Source organism: Capricornis sumatraensis, chromosome 17, assembly GCF_032405125.1.
Source record: "Capricornis sumatraensis isolate serow.1 chromosome 17, serow.2, whole genome shotgun sequence".
NCBI lineage: Eukaryota > Metazoa > Chordata > Mammalia > Artiodactyla > Bovidae > Capricornis > Capricornis sumatraensis.
In genome coordinates, this window is record NC_091085.1 from 68,932,078 (window position 1) to 68,951,521 (window position 19,444).

At 41.1% G+C, this 19,444-nt stretch overlaps 2 protein-coding genes across 2 annotated transcripts in view; one reads left to right on the forward strand and one right to left on the reverse strand.

Moving 5' to 3' along the window:
* Window positions 1-6,006, forward strand: part of NAA25 (N-alpha-acetyltransferase 25, NatB auxiliary subunit) — a 63,062-nt gene extending 57,056 nt beyond the window's left edge. The window contains exons 23-24 of the mRNA XM_068989904.1: window positions 3,572-3,718; window positions 5,765-6,006. Coding sequence (XP_068846005.1) covers window positions 3,572-3,718; window positions 5,765-5,887 — 270 coding nt within the window. The 3' untranslated portion in view covers window positions 5,888-6,006. The remainder of the gene's footprint in view (window positions 1-3,571; window positions 3,719-5,764) is intronic.
* Window positions 6,007-11,735: 5,729 nt separating this feature from the next.
* ERP29 (endoplasmic reticulum protein 29) lies at window positions 11,736-19,216 on the reverse strand. Its single transcript, XM_068990004.1, has 3 exons — window positions 18,955-19,216; window positions 13,816-13,954; window positions 11,736-12,499 (listed from the first exon to the last, which is right to left on the reverse strand). Exons 1-3 carry the CDS (start codon window positions 19,090-19,092, stop codon window positions 11,997-11,999), a joined length of 780 nt encoding a protein of 259 aa, XP_068846105.1. The 5' UTR covers window positions 19,093-19,216; the 3' UTR covers window positions 11,736-11,996.
* Between the last annotated feature and the right edge of the window lie 228 nt (window positions 19,217-19,444).

A 19,444-nucleotide genomic window follows, 5' to 3' on the forward strand; every position in this document is an offset into this window, starting at 1 on the left:
AGTGAAAGTGAAGTCGCTCAGTCGTGTCCGACACTTAGCGACCCCATGGACTGCAGTCCACCAGGCTCTTCCGTCCATGGGATTTTCCAGGCAAGAGTACTGGAGTAGGGTGCCACTGTCTTCTCCTCTCACAATCTGGATTTGGTTAATTGTTTCATTAGATTTAGATGCTGTGTCCATTTTAGCAGTTAAATCAGGAGGCACTAATGTTATGTCCCATTATTGATAATTTCAGATTTAATTATTTGATAAAGGAAGTATCTGCCAGATTTCTTTATTATGAGTATGTCTTTCCTCTCTGTAATTAATCTGTGAATTGAGACTGTGAGTATCTTGTTCCCCAGAGCTTTTCACCCACTACTTTTAACATTCATTATTAGTGTGACTTGCATGAATCATTTATTACTTTGATGGTTCCAGAATGGTAATTTTTAAAAAATGTTACTAACCATTAATAATTTATTATCTGGCATTCTGTAAAATATTGTTGTATATTTTTAATATCAACTATCTATTTTAGTATCACTGTGTACTCATTCTTTTAAAAATTTACCTTACAATCCGTTGTCATCATTTTCTTTTGGATGCCCACATTTGGCTAATGGGAGCCACTTTAGGCTGGTTCCTGTCCTTGAACACGTCCTCATTGGTTTTTGAGCCCTTACTTTCTGAAACCACAAAATGTTCTAAGCACTTTGTACTCACCCATTGAACTGAAATCATACGTTTTTTCCATTGAGCCCTGGTTCCTTTATGGGGAATAGCTATTCAGAATACTAAGATCTAGTTGTTAGATGCATTAATTGCTATTGGGGTTTTATTGCTTCTAGTTAATGTCAGTGAAGAGAGACAGGACATTTATTTAGATACATACACACAGTTTTAAATAATTAATTCTTACTGATAACCTCCAGCTGTAGTCCAATATCACAGTCCTCTTCCTTCCTTCCTTCTCTCATTCCGTATTTGTAGCTTTCTTTTCAGAGTGAGAACAACAGTTCCCAACAGGATCAATATATTTATTCATTTGCTGTTTTACAGTAAACACTGTAAATAGTTTTGGAAATAGTACATTGATTCCATTACCAGTTCCAGTAACAAACCCACTGAAGTTCAAATTTTTGCAGTTCTTTTTTGTCCTTAGAATATGTTCAATGAATGTAGTAGTTGAGGTACTCTATAAAAGCACTAGAGTTTAAAACTCGGATTATGTTATTAATGGGGTGTAGATAAGATTCATGTATTTCTGTTTGTATTCAACTTTGGAGTTTCCTCTCATCTTAATTGGTTAACTTTTGAATGTGTGAAACATTAACATAATTTGTATTCTTTTCATGAGGAAAGATGTTCAGGATATATTCTGCAATGACATGCTATTCATTAATGGGAGATTTTTGTTCATTGTAGCAATATAGTAACCATTGTCATTTGAAAATTTTGATGGTTTTATTAGTAATATTAATTTCCTGCACAGTTCAGTAACAGTTCAGGAATTCTTTAGATTTGACACTTGTCCTGGGTATTACCATTTATTTACTTCTCTCCTTCATTGTTCAAGATAATTTTAACAGATCATGAGTGCAGAGTTTGAAAGTATAGACCAGAGTTGCTCTGTTACTTTCTCTTCTGCAGAAAACCTACACTCCTAGTACTTGTCAAAATAACTTTTGTTATTTGGATTTTGTGCGAGTTTTTGTAGATATTGCTTTTCTAATTTCCAAAAATGAGGATAGCCTTGTTTTTTCTGACTGTCCAAGTAACCTAAAGATATGAATAAAGAGAAGATCACCCATTTTCCCACTCAACAGTGATAACCACTACATACAAGCCAGAAATATAGAAACTTTCTATAGAACTTTCTATCAAAAGTTCTGAACTTGGCTATTTGTTTTGTTTTCACTTAATAAGGTATCTTGGACATCTTTTCATTTCAGCAAATATAGATGTATCTCATTACTTTTAATGCTTATGTGCCATCCTGTTTTATTCATATACCATAACTTATTCTCAATATTGGGTGTTTAGTTGGTTCTAATTTTCTTTTATTGTTTTATTTTTTAAAAAAATTATTTTTGGTTGCGCTGGCTCCTCCTTGCTGTGCTCCAGCTTTTAGTGGCAGCAGGCAGGGGCTACTCTTCATTGCGGTGCACAGCCTTCTCATTGCAGTAGCTTCTCTTGTTGTGGAGCACAGGCTCTAGGCATAAGGACTTCAGTAATTGGGGCTTGCCGGCTTAGTTGCTCATGGCATGTGGAATCTTCCCGGATCAGGGATCGAACCCTTGTTGCCTGCATTGGTAGGTGGCTTCCTATCCACTCTACCACCAGGGAAGTCCTAATTTTCTCTTAATATTACAAATAGTACTGCTATTAAAATATGGACAAATATACAAGATGAATTTATATTATGATTTTCTTAGGCTATCTCTTATATCTGAAATTACTACGTATACAGGTTTCCCCTGCTACCAAGATACAGTATTCCTTTGAAACCTTTCATAAGCCCAAGTGGCATAAAGGAAAGAAGCAATTACCTTAAGACACATCTTGCTAATGGGATACACAGAACAGGTTGAGATAAAGCACAGATGCTTACAGATAGAGTTCAGAGTATAGTTGATGTTGAGTATAGTTCCAGTGCTATTCTTGTTGCTCAGGGTGTGCACTACTTCTATAATAGCTTGCTGCAAATGCTTTTCACCTTCTTCCTGTTAAAGTGAAAATCTTCTTTGGATTTCTTTTGGTTAGCAAAAACAGGTACTAATGTAGGTCTTTCATAAAAGCTGAGTGGCATGAAGTGAACTTTCAAAAAGCCAGAGATACCTATTCTTCTGTTTTTACATTCTCCAATGGTGTGGTATATCTTTACCCATTCGATAGGCAAACATTGATACTCCTGCCCGCTGCCAATTGGTGTTAAAAGAATTCTGTTGATGTTGCACCTTCAAAGAAAACTTCTTGAGTGAAAAGCTAGCTTTACTAGTTGATTGGCTGGGTTTCTTGTGTTTGTCTGTTGTTTTTTTTTTTTTTAATTATACCATTACTGGGATTTTTTTTGTTTCCTTTTTTCCTTTTTTAAAGATTTATTATTTATGGCCGCACTGGGTCTTCGCTGCTGTGCATGGGCTTTCTCTAGTAGCAGTGAGCATGGACCACTCTAGTGCAGTCCATGGGCTTCTCATTGCCAGTGGCTTCTCTCGTTGCCAAGCGTGAGCCCTAGGGCGTGTGGACTAGCAGTTGTGCCCTGTGGGCCCTGGAGCACAGGCTCAGTGGCTGTGGCCGCGGGCCCAGGTGCTCTTTGGCGTGTGGAATCTTCCTGGAGCAGGGATTGAACCCTTGTCCCCTGCATTGGCATACGCATTCTTATCCACGATGCCACCAGGGAAGCTCTCTGGGATTTCTTCGATACATTTTCTGTTTCTGTTTTCGGCCAAGGTTTTCCTATTGTGGTGGTACTATTTTTTGCATTGATGTGTTTTGAGCTATTGACTCTTAACATAATTATGTGATACAAGCATTGAGGAAATATGTTTGATAATCTTTCAACTTCTTAAAAGTCTTTTTTTTTTTTTAGCCACCTGTTTTTACCAGTTTTCAAGACTATGTTACTGGGCTTCAGACTTTAATTTCCAATGTTGTGGATCATATTAAAGGACTTGAAACACATCTAATTGCACTTAAACTTGAAGAACTTATTTTAGAAGACACTTCTCTCTCGCTGGTAAGAGACTGTAGTTGATCAGCAGTAAGTTATATAGAGATAGTCGAGTGTTCTCACTTCTGTCACAGGGACAAGTTAGTTTTCAGTTCACCATTCTCTCCTTGTAGGACTTGAGATTAGAAGGCCCCTGGCACTAGTTTTTTATTGTGGTGGTGGGGTCTTCTCCCCGTCATCCCCTCATCCCTGACTCTTCCCTTTTATACATTTTTTGGGGTTGTTGTTTAACTGTGAAAACTGCTGACAGATTGTTGAGGAGTGGAATTATTATTGTTCCTATTTTGAGCACCAGAGGAAACCAGACATACTTTTGAGAAATCCAGGGACAATCTCCTTGACTGAGAACTTTCCTGCTGCTGGATTGCCTGGCTTCTTTGCCAGCCCAGCAGTCATCACATAAAAAAGGAAAGATGCTGAACATCAGAAATAATTATGTCAATATTAGTTACGCCAGAGCAAGTCAGCCAATAAGGAAGTATGGAATCAAAGGAATTAGTTTTCTCCTGATCATTGTTTTTAGGCTGGTTTCTTAAAATTCTGCAAGGAAAATCCCTGTAAAGTCACTTTTTAAAATGTAGGTTCTTTTTAAAAAACAGATTTAATAGAACAAACAAATGGTGTCAGGTGAGTTAACATGCACCAGCCTGGAGTAGGTTTAGGATTTTGGAAGGTGCCAGAAGGGCAGTTGTGGAGCCACCTGTTTCTAGATCGTTGTTCCAGTGATGTAACTCTGATCTTAAGGGAATGATTTTCTTGAGTAGTTTGTCTAACTTGAGCCTCTGCTGATGACTGAGCTCCCCCAGTAATATGAGGCAGCCACCATCCCAGCCCAAGAGCTCCACCCAGGCCCTTGGAGGGAAAGGAATGAATGGAATCTTGCTTGGCACACCAGCTTTAAAAGATTGTAAGCCCCTCTTTTGTAAAAAACGTCAACATATTAGAGCTTTGAATAAACTGCTTACTATGGTAAAGGGCTCAGAGCATTTAACATTTCCAAAGATTGATTAAAGGAATCAGACAAGTGATGCCTAGAAGTTTGGTTTTAGCCAGTTAAGCTGTATATTCAACTGTTTTCCTATGTACTTTAGAATGAATATAGACTATATAGAATGAATATAGGTCATTAGAGGTACTAATTGATGAATTATTAATTTTTAGTATTTTTGTTTCCCTCTTTTTAAGCCTTACATTGTTTCAAAAAGTAAAATCTGTACATGGTGAAAAAAAAAATTCGAAGAGGAAAGCAAGACTATGTAGTACTGAATAAAATAGTTTTGTGTACATACCTTTTAATGCATGTTTGGGTAATAAAGTGTGCTTATCTGGTTTCTTTTGGGCTTTAAAATACTGCCAAATTCACATAAAGTTAAACAGTTTTTAGCCAATCTTTTCTGTATTTAAACACTCCACCCATCCCCTTTATTTTTTGTGCTGTCTACCACAGGTCAAATGAGCAGCAAATATTTAACTCACATATTTGAGCAGCCTTAGGAAAACTTTGGTCTTTTTTAGTTGTTTGGCCTCTGGAATCTGTGGACTTTATTAAAATGGAGGGAAGTGTGTCAGTATTATAACTAAAAAATATGATACTGGTAAATGTGATGCCTTTAGAAAGTGGCTGTGATAATGTCTAAATTAATAATAAATTTCTGCTTTTTTCCTGTTTCCTGATGACTAATAGTAAGAAATCTCAGTTTTTCTACTTTGTATAGCTCATCAGAAAATTGTAGTGACTTTATGGCCAGAGTACTTAGTAATTATTTTTCTAACTTTTTTCCTTGATCAGAAATCTCAATTTTCTGACTTGACTAAGATTACTTGAAAGAATAGTAATGCTAGAGCAACAGGGTCTTAGTGAAAAGTCACATGGAGAAACAGACATCTGTGATGAGATTAGCCATCTTTGCATTTAATGAAATTGAAAATGACCCACTCCATTGTGATGGAGCTTCTGATGGAGTTAAGTGGTAATTTTAACTTACATGTGAAAAACTATAATCTGGGGGAATGCTTTCTGAGCAGGACCACTCATTCTTATTTCCTTTGTAGGAAGAGAGAAAATTTTCAAAGACTGTACAAGGGAAAGTGCAGAGCAGTTATCTGCACTCACTTCTGGAAATTGGGGAGCTGCTGAAAAAAAGACTTGAGACCACAAAGAAACTAAAAATTTAAAAGTTAGTGTGAACCACGGGCACTGATGATTCTACAACAGAAAATGACATCATCTTCCCAGGCAAAAACTACATCTGGTTGACCATCATTTTAAATCCAGAACTTCCTCATAAAATGCATGAAGGACTTTGATTGTGAATTAATTTTTTAGGTATTAAATGTATACAACTGATTAAATTATTGTATATAAACCAGAAGCAGGACCCTTGTCTGGGTTTGACCACTTTTTATACATGTTCATATGCATATGGCAGCCACAAGAGAACCCCACTTTTCTTCTTCCCTTCTATCACCAGAAACATCTGGTGGGTGGTGGTGGTGGTTGGGGGTGTCCTATAAAAGCAGCAATAGAAATTAAGCATAAAGCATTGAACTCAGAGCAGCTGAATGGCCCTACCATTACAGCAGTGGGTGTTTTGGTCTGGTCCTTGAGCCTTAGGAAGCAGGAAGCCAGTAGAAGGGGACCATGATTGGGAGCAGGCCCTCTTTCCAGCTGCTTAGATCCCACAAAACCCAAGGTAGGTACTCAAAGGGCTTCCAATTAAATCTGGCGTAAGCACCTGCCCCTGAAGGGCATCACTCAGATGATCACAGGCCCTCGTTTTTTGGCTTAATAATGTCAGTGGCCAAGACATCCCCATCCTGGCTCCTGCAAGAGTTAAATCAGACAGGCTTCTGTTAACTTAGAGCTGTTTGGAGGGGAAAGTAGTGCAGACCACTTATAAGCCTGCTGAGGACTAGCTTGCTATCTTTTGTCTGTTTGGGAAAGACAGGAATCACTGTTTTAAAGAAGAGAGGTGTATATAATTTATGCAGGCAAGTCTAATACCAGTGTCATTGGTTTTGAGATATATATATATATGTATATGCTTTTACATATATACGTATATTTTCAGGCATATATATGCATGTGTATATATGCTTGAAAATAAAGATTTAATACTTAGTGTTTTTTAAGTGGGGGGTTTGGGAAGGAAGAAAGGAAAGAATGTATATTAATATGGATTTAATCTAGGTTTTAAGTTTTAGGCTGGCAAAAGAAACATTATCAGTTGGGTTTGAGGTTGCATTTACTTTCTTCAAACTTGAGAGTTATACCAGGATGGTGTTTAACCTTGTTCACCTGGAGCTCCCCAAGACTGTAGCTTTAGAGGTTGGTCTGACAGAAAACGTAAACATTGCTCTTGAAAATGTTACACATTTTATACAATTGCTTTGGTAATTTTTTTGTGTTGGAATCTGTGCTTTAGTCTTTGGTCTTTGTTATCCAAATACCATTAAAGTTAGTAATTCTGAAAAAGCAAAGAAATGAATTTGATGAGGAAATTCAAGTATCTAATGGAGGATTGGTCTTGAAGGCCTTCCATGTTCTCTCCAACTCACTTCTCCAGTGAAATGTGATACTTTTTTCTTTTAAAAGCAACCAGAAAAAGAGCTTAGAAAATCTCTTTATGCAAAGCAACTGCATTTTGTTTCCATCATTTGGACTTTAGATTCACAATTTGATAGGGTGATAACTGTCTCAACTTGCAAGGAAACTGTTTTGAAAATTACTGAATTACCTTTTCAAAATAAGACTTGCTGGAAATCTTAGTCCATCCAGTAATTTCAAAAAACTAGATTTGATGTTAATTGGTAGCCAGAGCTTTCATACCCCATCCCAAAAGGAAAGAACTGCTTTGAACAAGATGAATTAAAAATTGATTCCAAATCTAATAACATTTCACAAAACTATGGCCTATTTAGATGGAACTTTGTGTATGGGGGGGTGGGGCTATGTGTGTATGGCATGTGTTCTTGAAATGATGTTTCTCTGAATATCCAAAAATACTGTACATAGAAGTAGAAATGCTCTTTGAAACAAGTCTATCAACTGACCATGATCATTCTAGAATATGTGTGCTCAGTGAGCTGGCCTTGGTCCTCAGGGACAGTGTGTGACTCCAGTGGTCTGCCTACCTATTTTCTTTCCTAGGGGCATCTGGGTCCTCTGCTGGTTTTAGTGACAAACAATGTTACGTTGGGGTTATGCTTCTTTGTTACTTAACTGATTTCCCTACTAAATGTAGCATTTCAATTAGATCCAACCTCTTACATTTTGAGAGAATTGTAAAAAGAATGAAATTATGCAGAAATGGCCAATATCTTTTATTGATCTGTTCTTTTGGAAACTGTCATGCACTATAAATTGTGTACAGTTAAAAAAATATATATATATATATTCTTACATGAGTAAAAAGCACCCTCTCCAGCAATTGTATGTCATTGGTATTTGAAGAGAATTCCCAAATAACTCATTGCTGCTGCTGCTGTTTTTACTTTGTTTGGGTTTTTTGTTTTTATTTTGTGTGGAAAATTGATATTTAAAAAAAAAGGAAAGGAGAAAAAAAAAAGACTACTGTTTACAGACTGAAAAATTAACTGCTTTTTATACTACTGAGATCCTAAGTTAAGACTCCAAAGCAAACATTTGGTTTAAATCATATATCTGATGTGGATAAAAGGTAGAGAAATTTTTAGTGTTCTCCACATAATGGAAAATGTACAAATGCCTAGTTGTGTTGCCCATCAATTTTGTATATTTTCATAATTTTAATTGTTCAAAATTGCATTATATTTTGCAGTCACTATGTTCAATCTGGATTTGTCTTTCATTTTAACTTTTAATATAAAAAGGGGTTTCAATGTATCTACAGCCTTGTTATTGAAACTCTTCCTACTTTTTTGCTCTGAATTATTAACGTGGGAAGCATATATTCTTCCTTCTTCAGAATTAAGTGAAGCATAGCAAATCTACTTTAAACTGGATGGGTTAATTTATATAAAACACTTTCAGTTTGGCACTTTTGCCTGGTTCATTTTTGTTCGTGTTCTTAGAAGCCACAACTTTTTAAATGGTATAATTCATTTCAATTTTGTATTGTTACATTCCTCAGAAAAATGATAATACTTGTGAATTTAAAATTACTCCAAGGCCACACCAGTCCTTTTGTTTAATAGCACCTTGCGCTTTAGTATTCATTAGTTAGATTTATCCATGTATTGGGCATTTATTGTGTGCCAGATTCCATGTTAGGCTCTGCTGATATAATGGTAAATGAGACTGTGTATCCTAGTTAGTGGCTGAAGTGGGGGAAGAGACAATAAGGGTAAATATTAGTTTGTAATTAATTCCTGACTAATAAAAGTCAGGATATATGATAGGCAGGGTCACCAGAGGACCTCTCAGATGGTGCCATCTAACCTGAATGAGGAAGAGTCAGCCTTGGAAAAGGGAATACAAGTCAAAGGCAGGAGACTGCTGAGCATGTTCCAGTGACTGGGAAAAATGGTTCAAGTGCCTGGGACTTAAAGGAGTGGAAGAGGAGTACAGATTGAGATAGAAGGTAGAGTGGGATTAGAGCAATCAGGAACTTGTAGCCTGGGGAAGGAATGAGATTTCTAAATTTAGTGGGAAGTTACTGGAGGATTTCAGGCAGGCTGATGACATGGGCTTTTTATCCAAGAGTATATGAACGTACAGGCTGAGATCAAACGTTTATTCATACATGCAACATAGTGGGAAGAGCTGTTTTTCTTTCTAGTTTCCTTTCTGTTCTGTGATATTAAATGCCCTTAATTGAGCCCTGGAAAAGTCAGTTTTGCTTCTTCAGTTATGAATTAATGCCACCTCAACATTTTTTTCCCCTTTAACAAAAAGTGGGCACTTGGCTGTTTCTCACTGCCATTTTTGAGTTCCTCAAAAGGTGGACTCAGGTTTCTGTTTTCATGTTCCCTGTTTTTGAGATGCTGTCACTGCCTCGATGCAGAGGGTAAGCAACCATGAGCCAAATGCTCATAAAAATTATTTGTGGGGTACCTGTGTTTATGCTTGAGCGTAGTAGTTTTTTGCAACCTCAGCTTCCACATACCTAGTAAAAGTGGGTTCTAGATAATGTACTGTTTTACGGATGAGAAAAGCAGTTATTGCGGATAAGGCTACTAAGGCCAGGCAGTAAGCTAAGGGATGGGTAAGATTCAAACTCTTAAGCATTGATGAAATGAGCTAAAAATCAGTCTCTCTCTCCCCCCACCCCCCACCTCACATTCTTCATCTTGATTCTATCTTAGAGGTTCTCTATTGAAGAACCATTCTTTCCTAAAGCAATTCTAATGCCTCGTGTGTGTGTGTGTGTCACCAATTACCAAGGACTATTAGTAAAATTAAAAATTACCCTTGGCACTACTTGAGATAACTTGCAGGTTCTTTAGAACAGGACTCATGTTGGCTCCGGGGGCTCATTGTGCTTCAGTTTATCTGGAAATTCCCTTAAAAATTGTGTAGGATTTGATTCTAGGAAGCCATAGCCTTTATTACAGTCTAGTTATTGTCCACACAATATTAGTAAATTATATGCTAGTAAGTAGAGGGAAGGAATCCATTGGACGTGTTAGGGAAGATTTTTGTGTGGCATATACAAATCACTGCAGATTCTAAATGAGAAACACGGCCTACCTTTAATGAAAAATATTTATGCAAAGAGTCTTTGATGTATGATAATCCAGTGCCATGCAATAGCCCGCATTTCTTCAACTCAAAACCCTAGGCTTATAATGATAGAAGGCATGGACCCATCCAATGAAATGCCCGTGGGTGGATTGCCACTTTCCTGTCTTTCCCCTTACAATTGAGAAATGAGACCATATTCGAGGACTGAATTTAGTTTGAGAGTCCTTTCTCTACCTGTCATTTGTCTTACTCTAACTTCTATAAGACAACAAATACTTCAAAGAATGGAAATGACTGTTTAAGGTAGATGAGAAAATACTAGGACAGCTCAACAAGTTTACCAGTGAGAAGTATGGAAAAAGATCTTCCGGATTTTTCAGTTAGAACTGAAATACTGAGTAGGGGACATACTGAAATTATTGGGCCTAATATATAAATAGTTATTCTTTTGTCAAATATTGAGAGTATCGATGCTGGCCATGGTCAGGTGTTTAGGCTTAAACATCTTTTATCTAGTTGGTTTGAATTGTTAGCCTAAGCTGTGCGATTTCTTTTGTTGTTGTTCCATCCAATTAAACACATGAGTTTTGCTGTATTTTTTGTTCCAAGTGATTTTAAATACCCAATATGGCTGAAATGGAGGAATTTAAAGTTTTACTTGCCAGCTCTGCTTGATTTAAATTTCTTTGTGTGGGTGCAGTTAGACATTTTATAAGCTGCAGTTTGATATTTTCAAATAGTTAAGTATGGAAGTGTGAATGCTACCATGAAGCTTACTATTGCAGATAATTGCTCATCACTCTTGAGAAGAGATTTGAAAGTCAGTACAGTGCTCTCCCACTATGCTTATTAAAAAGCTGGTGGTTACTGAGTAATCAGCAGTGACAGGTGACTTAGATGGACAACAATCCCTTTCTAAAGAAACTTTCAAATTGAACTGAGTTATATCATTTACCTGTCTAGATGCGACTCTTAAAGAAACTTACCAGATTATACTGGTAAAACTAAGAATCTGCTATATGTATCTTACGGAGTATGGGAAAGAATTTACTGCTATTCAACTTCAAGGACCAGAAAACGGACAATGCATTCGACCAGCTGCAATCAGTCCACCTGAATCTGAACACCTGTGGAAAGGAAATTAAAGGTAAGTCTTGAGCTCAGCCTAGTTTCCACAGTGTTACCAGGTTAGTCTGTTACCCTGGTAGAGCAGAGTCCACACCACCTTAGCTTTAAAAAAATAAGTTCCAAGGAAAAAGCAGGCCACAGGCCAAAGTATAATTTGTAAAAGAAAACTAAATGGCTACAGGTCTACTTAACGAAAACACAGAAACTTTAATTGGGATCAGAATCATACCTTTCAAGAACCTGGGCAGTATACTCCTCTTTATAGCACCAATTTCTTCTGAGGGGGAATTTCACAAGCCATCTAAGTGTTCACCAGCTATCCGCGACCGGCTACAGAGATGTTCCAAGCCTAGTCACATCAGCGTCAGTATCCACGCATGCTTAGATTTCTGGTTTCGTGCCACTGCCTACAACTCCCTGATATCCCAGGAGAGTTGCACAGCCAGAAGGTAACTTCCCCCTCCCCACCCCACCAAACCCTGGAGTGCCTTCTCACAGCTCCTCCTTCTCACCCCCCTTCTTCTGGAAGGCAGTCAAAATGTTTAAGCTCTTCTGGAGTTCTTCCTTCTTCCCATCACTCATCTTGTTCTTCTCAATCAGCTTGGTGATCCTGGTCATCTCTGATGCTGGGAAATCCTCACCTTGGTCCAAGATCTTTCCCATGATCTTAAGGTATTGCTCAGCCCACTTCTTGTCAGTCTCCTTCACACTCGCGAGGTTGTCCTGCCCCTGCTTCAAGAGGGACTGGCGGGCCTCCACACCAGAGGCCCTGATGAACTCCCCAGCAAGGGTGTCATACGCAGGCAGGCAACCAGGCATACCTAGGTAGATCCCATGTCCCTTTAGCCAGCGCTGGATGGCTCCAACCTTAACTGCCCCACTATACAGGATTGGGTTCTCAAAGTCCCCATCCTGGAAGAGATAGAAGACTGGGTAGCTCTCTTTGTCCAGCTTGTATTTCTCACTCAACTCCATATTCAGCTTGTCGCCATAATCTGTGAATGGAAACCAGAAATGAGGAACAAGACCCCGAGGAAGGCATGGCAGGAGGTCGCTGTGAGGCCCGAGCTGAGAATTCCAGCTGTCAGAATTCCTCCTCTGCTACTCCCTAACCACGGGGCATTAGTCAAGTCCTTTACCTCTCTGACCTTCATTTTCCTCATTTGAAAAGGGGGAATTCTGCATATTTATTATACGTGCCACTATGTGCCAGGGACTGTCCTCTAAGTGCTCGGGATTTAGTTGTGATTAAGAGTACCACACTCCCTGACCTCAAGAGCTTACACTCTTCAAAGGGTGAGAAGAGATAATAAAAGAACGTAAGTGATTAGCGCCATGACAAAAATGAAACGGTGACATGTGAAGATGACATGAACTCATGGACCTGAAAACGCAGCAGCCAGACATATCAAGATGTGGGAAGAGTGTTTCAAGCAGAAAGGACTGCAAGTGCAAAAGCTGTGAGGCAGGAATGAGCTGCATGTGTTTAAGGATTACGGGAATGTGTGGAAGGTAATGAACATGTCCCCTAACACTTGAACGCTCTTGGGAGGACCCAATAAGGGGATATGTGCCACTTAACCTGGCAGAGTTAAGTGTTTAATATGTGGTGGTGGTTGTTTTGGTTGCTCAGATGTGTCTGACTCCTTTGCAACCCCATGGACTGTAGCCCATTAGGCTCCTCTGTCCAGGGATTGCCCAGGCAAGAATACTGGAGTGGGTTGCCATTCCCTTCTTCAGGGCGTCTTTCCGACCCAGGGATCGAACCTGTGTCTCCTCCGTTAGCAGGTGGATTCTTTACCACTGAGCCATCAGGAAAGTCCGACGTGGTAGCTGTTACTATTTGCTATGTCTTTCCCAACAGGCAGTGGGAGCCCCAAGGGCTGACACAATGACAACTACTTGCTTATACCTCGCCAAGACCACCTGTTACTGGGTAGTGGTATAGGAAGTGTGGGGTTCCAGTCCTAGGTCTGTCACTTTATAATCTTGAGCAAGTTTCTCTAAGCATCTGTTTCTTCATTCGGGGATCATAAAACTTTTCACAGTTGCCACAAGGATGACATACATGTAAAACACTTGGCACAGTAGCCTGGCACACAGTAAACATTTGAGCTGAGTTTCTGTGGTCATAGAATCGGCTCAAGCTAAGCCTGCCATGGGTACCAGACTCCTTGAAAGGCAATGACCCCATTTACACTAGATGTGTGTGGCTCAGACAGGAAGATGCTGGGGTGTTCTGACAAATAGGGAAGTAACCCCTAGTTTCTTCCCCCTCTGCCCTCCTCAGTCATTCCAGACTTATCCATACCTGAGATCCCCACCTCTGCCACCAGGAGATCATCACTGGAAGCTGAGTTTTCAGCCAGACGCTTGAACTCATCCTGCTTCTCACCATAGGGGTACTGGGTGTCAAACTTCACCAGGACGAACTTGCTTTTGGGAATGACCTGAGGGCACACAGAGCTGAGCAAGTGAGGGTTCCCAAGGACCTTTGGGGCTAATTCCCTTTCCCCAGGGACCTCTTTCAGGGTGGAAACCAAGCCCACAAGGGAGACAAACTCACAAACATTCATTCATTCGTTCCTTTATCCCTCGATTCATTTAACAATTTGATGATGTTTGCTGTGTCCCGGGGACCCCATTAAGTAGTTGCTCACACTAATCAAACTGTCTGCAATAAACAATGCTACAGACGTTCTAAGGCCTTCTCTTCCAGTGGCCCTTTGGTAAGACTAAGGAAGCCTACCGTTAGCACACACTAGGTTAGCCCCTGTCACGCCCATCATCCCAGGGGGCCTTTCTGGAACCAGCCAACCATCTATAAAGGAGCTGGCACCATGAAAGACACTCTGGTGAAGAGGTCCAGAGTTTGAACTCTGCAATTTCAGGGTTCACAGAAGTTGCTGAGAGGCTAGGCTTGGGACAGTGTCCCCTCTCTAAGCGAGTTGGATTCAGTTTAGATTGGTTAACGCAAGCAGTTATGTTAGATCTCTAGGATCTAAACTGTCAGGATCAAGATTTTTATTTTAATTGTAAAATTTACATCACATAAAATTTGCCATTTTAAAGTGTACGATTCAGTGGAATTTATTGCATTAACTATGCTGCACAACCATCACTAATACCTACTTCCAGAATATTTTCCATTTTCATCATTGAAAAGGAACCACATATCCATTAAGCCGTCATTCCTCAGTCCTCCTCCTAAGTGACCTTTTGTGTGTGGCTTGTTTCCCTTAGGATAATGTTTTCAAGATTCATTCATGCTGTAGCATGCATCAGTATTTCATTCCTTTTTATGGTCAAATAAATATTCCATTGTATGGATATATCATATTTTGTTTATCCATTCATCAGTTGAGGGATATTTGGGTTGTTTCCACCTAACGGTTATTTGTGAATAGTGTTGTTATCAACACTTGTGTACAGGCTTTTGTCTGAACACCTCTTTTCAGCTCTTCTGGGAACATACCTAGGAGTGGAATTGCAGAGTCATATAGCAATTCTATGTTTAACTTAACGAAGAAATGTAAAACTTCACTTTGATGGTTTTACCCAATGCACAGATTTTTATCTAATAAGCTCCCTCAGGTCAGTAGCACTGCCTTCCCTCCTACAACCTTTTATTTTTCTAATCAAAGTCATCATGGCTGGTTAATTTTTCAACACAGGCAATCACTGCTGTAATTAAATCAAGCTGACACTATTCCAGTTTTTGTTAGTCCGTGTTCCTTATTTTTTTTTTGATGTCTATTTGGTTTTAAAAAATATATAACAGTGCCCAGGGACACAAAGGAAGAGGGAGAAGGGTCCAGAACAGGTAATCTTTAAATGGTCACTGATCCCCGGAAGTCTGAGCTCTGGAGCCTAACAAGCAGGGAAGACTTAAAAATATAAATCAGACCACATCCCTCTGGCCCATCTGGCCTTATTTTAGTTTCAACAAACATTTCTACTCAGATCCTTTTCATTTGCTATCTCTACTGGCTGGAGTGCCCTTTCCCTGGGCCTTTCCATGGTTATCAAAGCTGAGTACAAATGTCCTCTCCGAACAGAGAAGCCTCCTGTGCTCATACCATCTAATTTTGCTTCCTTTCCATCAAACTCTATCATGCCACCATGCACCTGTTTCTTCACTGCATTAATCACTCTGAAATCCTTATTTGCTTGTTGTCAGTCCTCTCCACTAAAATATACATTTATGAGAATAAGGACCCTCTCTGACCTGTTTTCTGCTGTATCCCTAGTGCCCAACAGCACCTAGCCTGTGACAGATACTCCAAAAATATCTAATAAATGAACAAACCCAGGATAGGCTTTGGTAGCAGATGCAACATGTCCAAGGAGAAAATTTTTTACGAAAACACATGATAACCTACCTTCAAAGGGAGTTCCACTTATATTATAAAATAATATTAGTAATCATGTCTCTCTCTCTCTGTGTTAGGTCACTCAGTCGTGTCCGACTCTGTGACCCCATGGACTATAGTTCACCAGGCTCCTCTGTCCATGGAATTTTCCAGACAAGAATACTGGAGTGGGTTGCCATTCCCTTCTCCAGGATTAATAATCAGACAGTGATTTAATACTGAAATAGAATAGAGAGGACTTCATCTTTTATTTTCACCATTTTTAGCCATCACAGAATGGTTTTGAATGGCAAAGTATAAGTCACTAAGTCATGTCCGACTCTTTGCAACCCCATAGACTATATATAGTCCATGGAATTCTCCAGGCCAGAATACTGGAGTGGGTAGCCTTTCCCTTCTCCAGGGGATCTTCCCAACCCAGGGATCGAACCCAGGTCTCCCGCATTGAAAGTGGATTCTTTACCAGCTGAGCCACAAGGGAAGCCCTTGTTTGAATGGCAAACATTTGGATGATTAATTTTTTCTTGTTCTTTTATTCAATCTGTACCTTTGAACTGCTTTAGAAATCTCTCTCCTTTCCTCATCCTTGAGGACTCTGTTCCACATTAACCTACATTTAGGCACCTTGTTTCTTCAATGTATTGATGAATTCATCATTCATTCATTGAACAAAAAGGTACTGACAGCCTATCATTGCCAGGCACTGTTCTAAGTGAATACAGAAGTAAAGGGAACAGACAGGATCTCTTACTTTTAGTGGTCGTAAAGGGCAAGAAACAACAAAAAAAAAAACAACACTGGAGATCATAGAAAGACCCCTGGATACAGTAACCCTAGGAAGCTCCCCTTTTGTTCTACAGTGATGGAAGAGAGTGAGATTTAGAAACAGACTGCAGAAAACATTTGTTCAGTCAACACATTATTACTGAGCATCTTCTAGGTAACAGGTAAACTGTTAGGTTGTGCAGATGATCAGTGAACAAGATAGACAACGTAGTTCTTCACAAGTATATAATATTCTAGTGTGGGAGATGATACACTAGGCAAGAGAAAACAAAACAGTGATGAGAGTTCAGAGAAATCAAACAGAGCAATGTGACTGGCACTTCAGATTGCACGAGGGGGAAATCTGCGAAAGCTAAAGTGTTTATCACTCAGTCATGTGCAACTCTGAAACCCTGTGGACTGTAGCCTGCCAGGACCCTCTGTCCATGGGGATTCTCTAGGCAATACTGGAGTGGGTAGCCATTCCCTTCTCCAGGGGATCTCCCTGACCCAGGATGGAACCCAGGTTTCCTGCACTGCAGGCAGATTTTTTCCTGTGTGAGCCATCAGAAAAACCCCTGGAATGGAGGGGGTGGAGGTAATTTGAAAAGATAACATTTAACCCAAGCCTGAATGAAGAGCAGCAACCAACCTTTCAAAGATTGAGCAAAGAATGTTCTAGTCACAAAGAACTGCAAGTACAAGGGCCTAAGGCAATAAGGAGCTAGGAATAGCCAGAGGACAGAGCACAGCAAGTGTGGTTGAAGCAGAGGGGGCAAAGAGGTGAATTGTTAAGGTTTGAGGAAAGGAGAGGGAAGCAGGGATCAGATCATGCAGGAATTCAGCTACTGTGTGAGTGGACTGAGAGGCTCCAGAGTGGCAATCTGCAGACTAGTGAGGAAACTACTTGAGATATAGCCCAGACTAGGGTGGTAGCTATAAAGATGGACATACACTAATAGATGAGGAAATACTGCTACCATTAACAGTGCAAAGTTTCCCTCTAAGTCACATTTGGTCTGATGTTATCCCATATCCATGTTTGGGTGGTAGTGGGTTCCCTTTGCCAAGAAAGGCCCCCAAAGCAAAGGGTGCTGTGGGGGTGTGCCTGACAACCAACTGGTCATACCTACACTTTTGAATTTTTAAACTTTGCATTCAAAGAGCCACAGGTGCCAACTCCACAACAGGGAACCCTTTCAAAAATACTGAGTTCAACCAACTGAGACAGATTTAGAGCTCCACTTCTTGGTTTCACTTCCCAGCAATGGGTACAAGTTAAGAAAATAAAACGACTGGCTCTCTCTCAACACTCAGCTTGCCCATCACAATGGGCGAGATTAAAAAGGTGCCTGCTGCTGCTAAGTCGCTTCAGTCGTGTCCGACTCTGTGCGACCCCAGAGACGGCAGCCCACCAGGCTCCCCCGTCCCTGGGATTCTCCAGGCAAGAACACTGGAGTGGGTTGCCATTTTCTTCTCCAATGCATGAAAGTGAAAAGTGAAAGTGAAGTCACTCAGTCGTGTCCACTCTTAGCGACCCCATGGACTGCAGCCTCCCAGGCTCCTCCGTCCATGGGATTTTCCAGGCAAGAGTACTGGATTGGGGTGCCATCGCCTTCTTCGAAAAAGGTGCCAGTGGGTGCAAAATTAGAGGACAGGGACTGCATTCAGCCTTCAACATTCCTAACGTCCATTTACCCAGGCCAAGACCCCAATTCTGTAAATATGGAGGCAGGGGTAGAGGCAAATCCTTCCATGTCTCCACCAGATTTTATCCCAAGACATTCACTACAGGGTGGACGAAACGAAACTTATTCTTAAAACCTGCACTTCTTAAGGAGACGCAGAATATCTATACAGTGGTTGCAATGGAAGCCAACGCGAGAGAGGCGCTGAAACGCAGGCTAACAAGCCGCGTTTCGTTCGACCTTCGTCCCAGCTGCGCTTGGAGCTTGGTGGCATCCGCCTCGCACCGCCCTCCAGTTCTCCAACTTGGGACTCAAGGATTGGATCTCGCCCGGCACCGCCCTCTTCCCTTAGGCGACGGGAAGGCTGCATCTCCGCAATACTTTAGCAAAAGAGGAAGCAAATGCAAATACTGCAAAGGTGTTTGGGGACCCTCGATCGTATGCTCTATGGTCAGGATACGGTCTGGGCCCAGAGTCCATCAGTCCTACAGGACGGTGGGAAGTCCCCGGACCGTCGCCACACACCACCTCCTGCCAGCTGTCAGTCCCCTGCGTCCCCTCACGGGTGCGCGCTCCCTTGGGCGGTCTGGCTGCACCTGCGCGCTAGATTCCCGGCCCCTTTACCTTGTAGAAAGTGATTGTATCCAGGGGAAGGGCGCCCTTGGTGTGCAGGCCACTGCTGTCTTGCGTAGCGGAAAGGAGGAACAGGAGCAGTGGAAATAATGGGGAGAGAGAAGCGGCGCGGGGAATGGCGGCAGCCATAACGCCGGATTCTGGCAGTAGGTGCTGGGAAGGCTGCAGTGGAGGAAACGCCGAGCCAGGGACCACGAAGTTTAGGCGGGCAGGCTCGGGTGCGCGCACGTGTACAGCCCACCAGGCACACGCCAGCCTAGGCTGAGAGGGAGGAGCCACGTGAGGGGCGGGGAAATGGAGCTGCCGCGCGTGCGCACTCGGCGAAGCCCGCGCAGGTCGAGGGTGAGGGCGGGGCCGCGTAGGGGGGAAGGAGGACGGACGGCAGTGCCGGGGAGGCTGGGGGAGAGGATGAGGAAGCGGCGGAGGAGACGAAGAGTCTACTGCGCACGCGCACTCTGCGAGGTTGGCCATCCACCCGGCC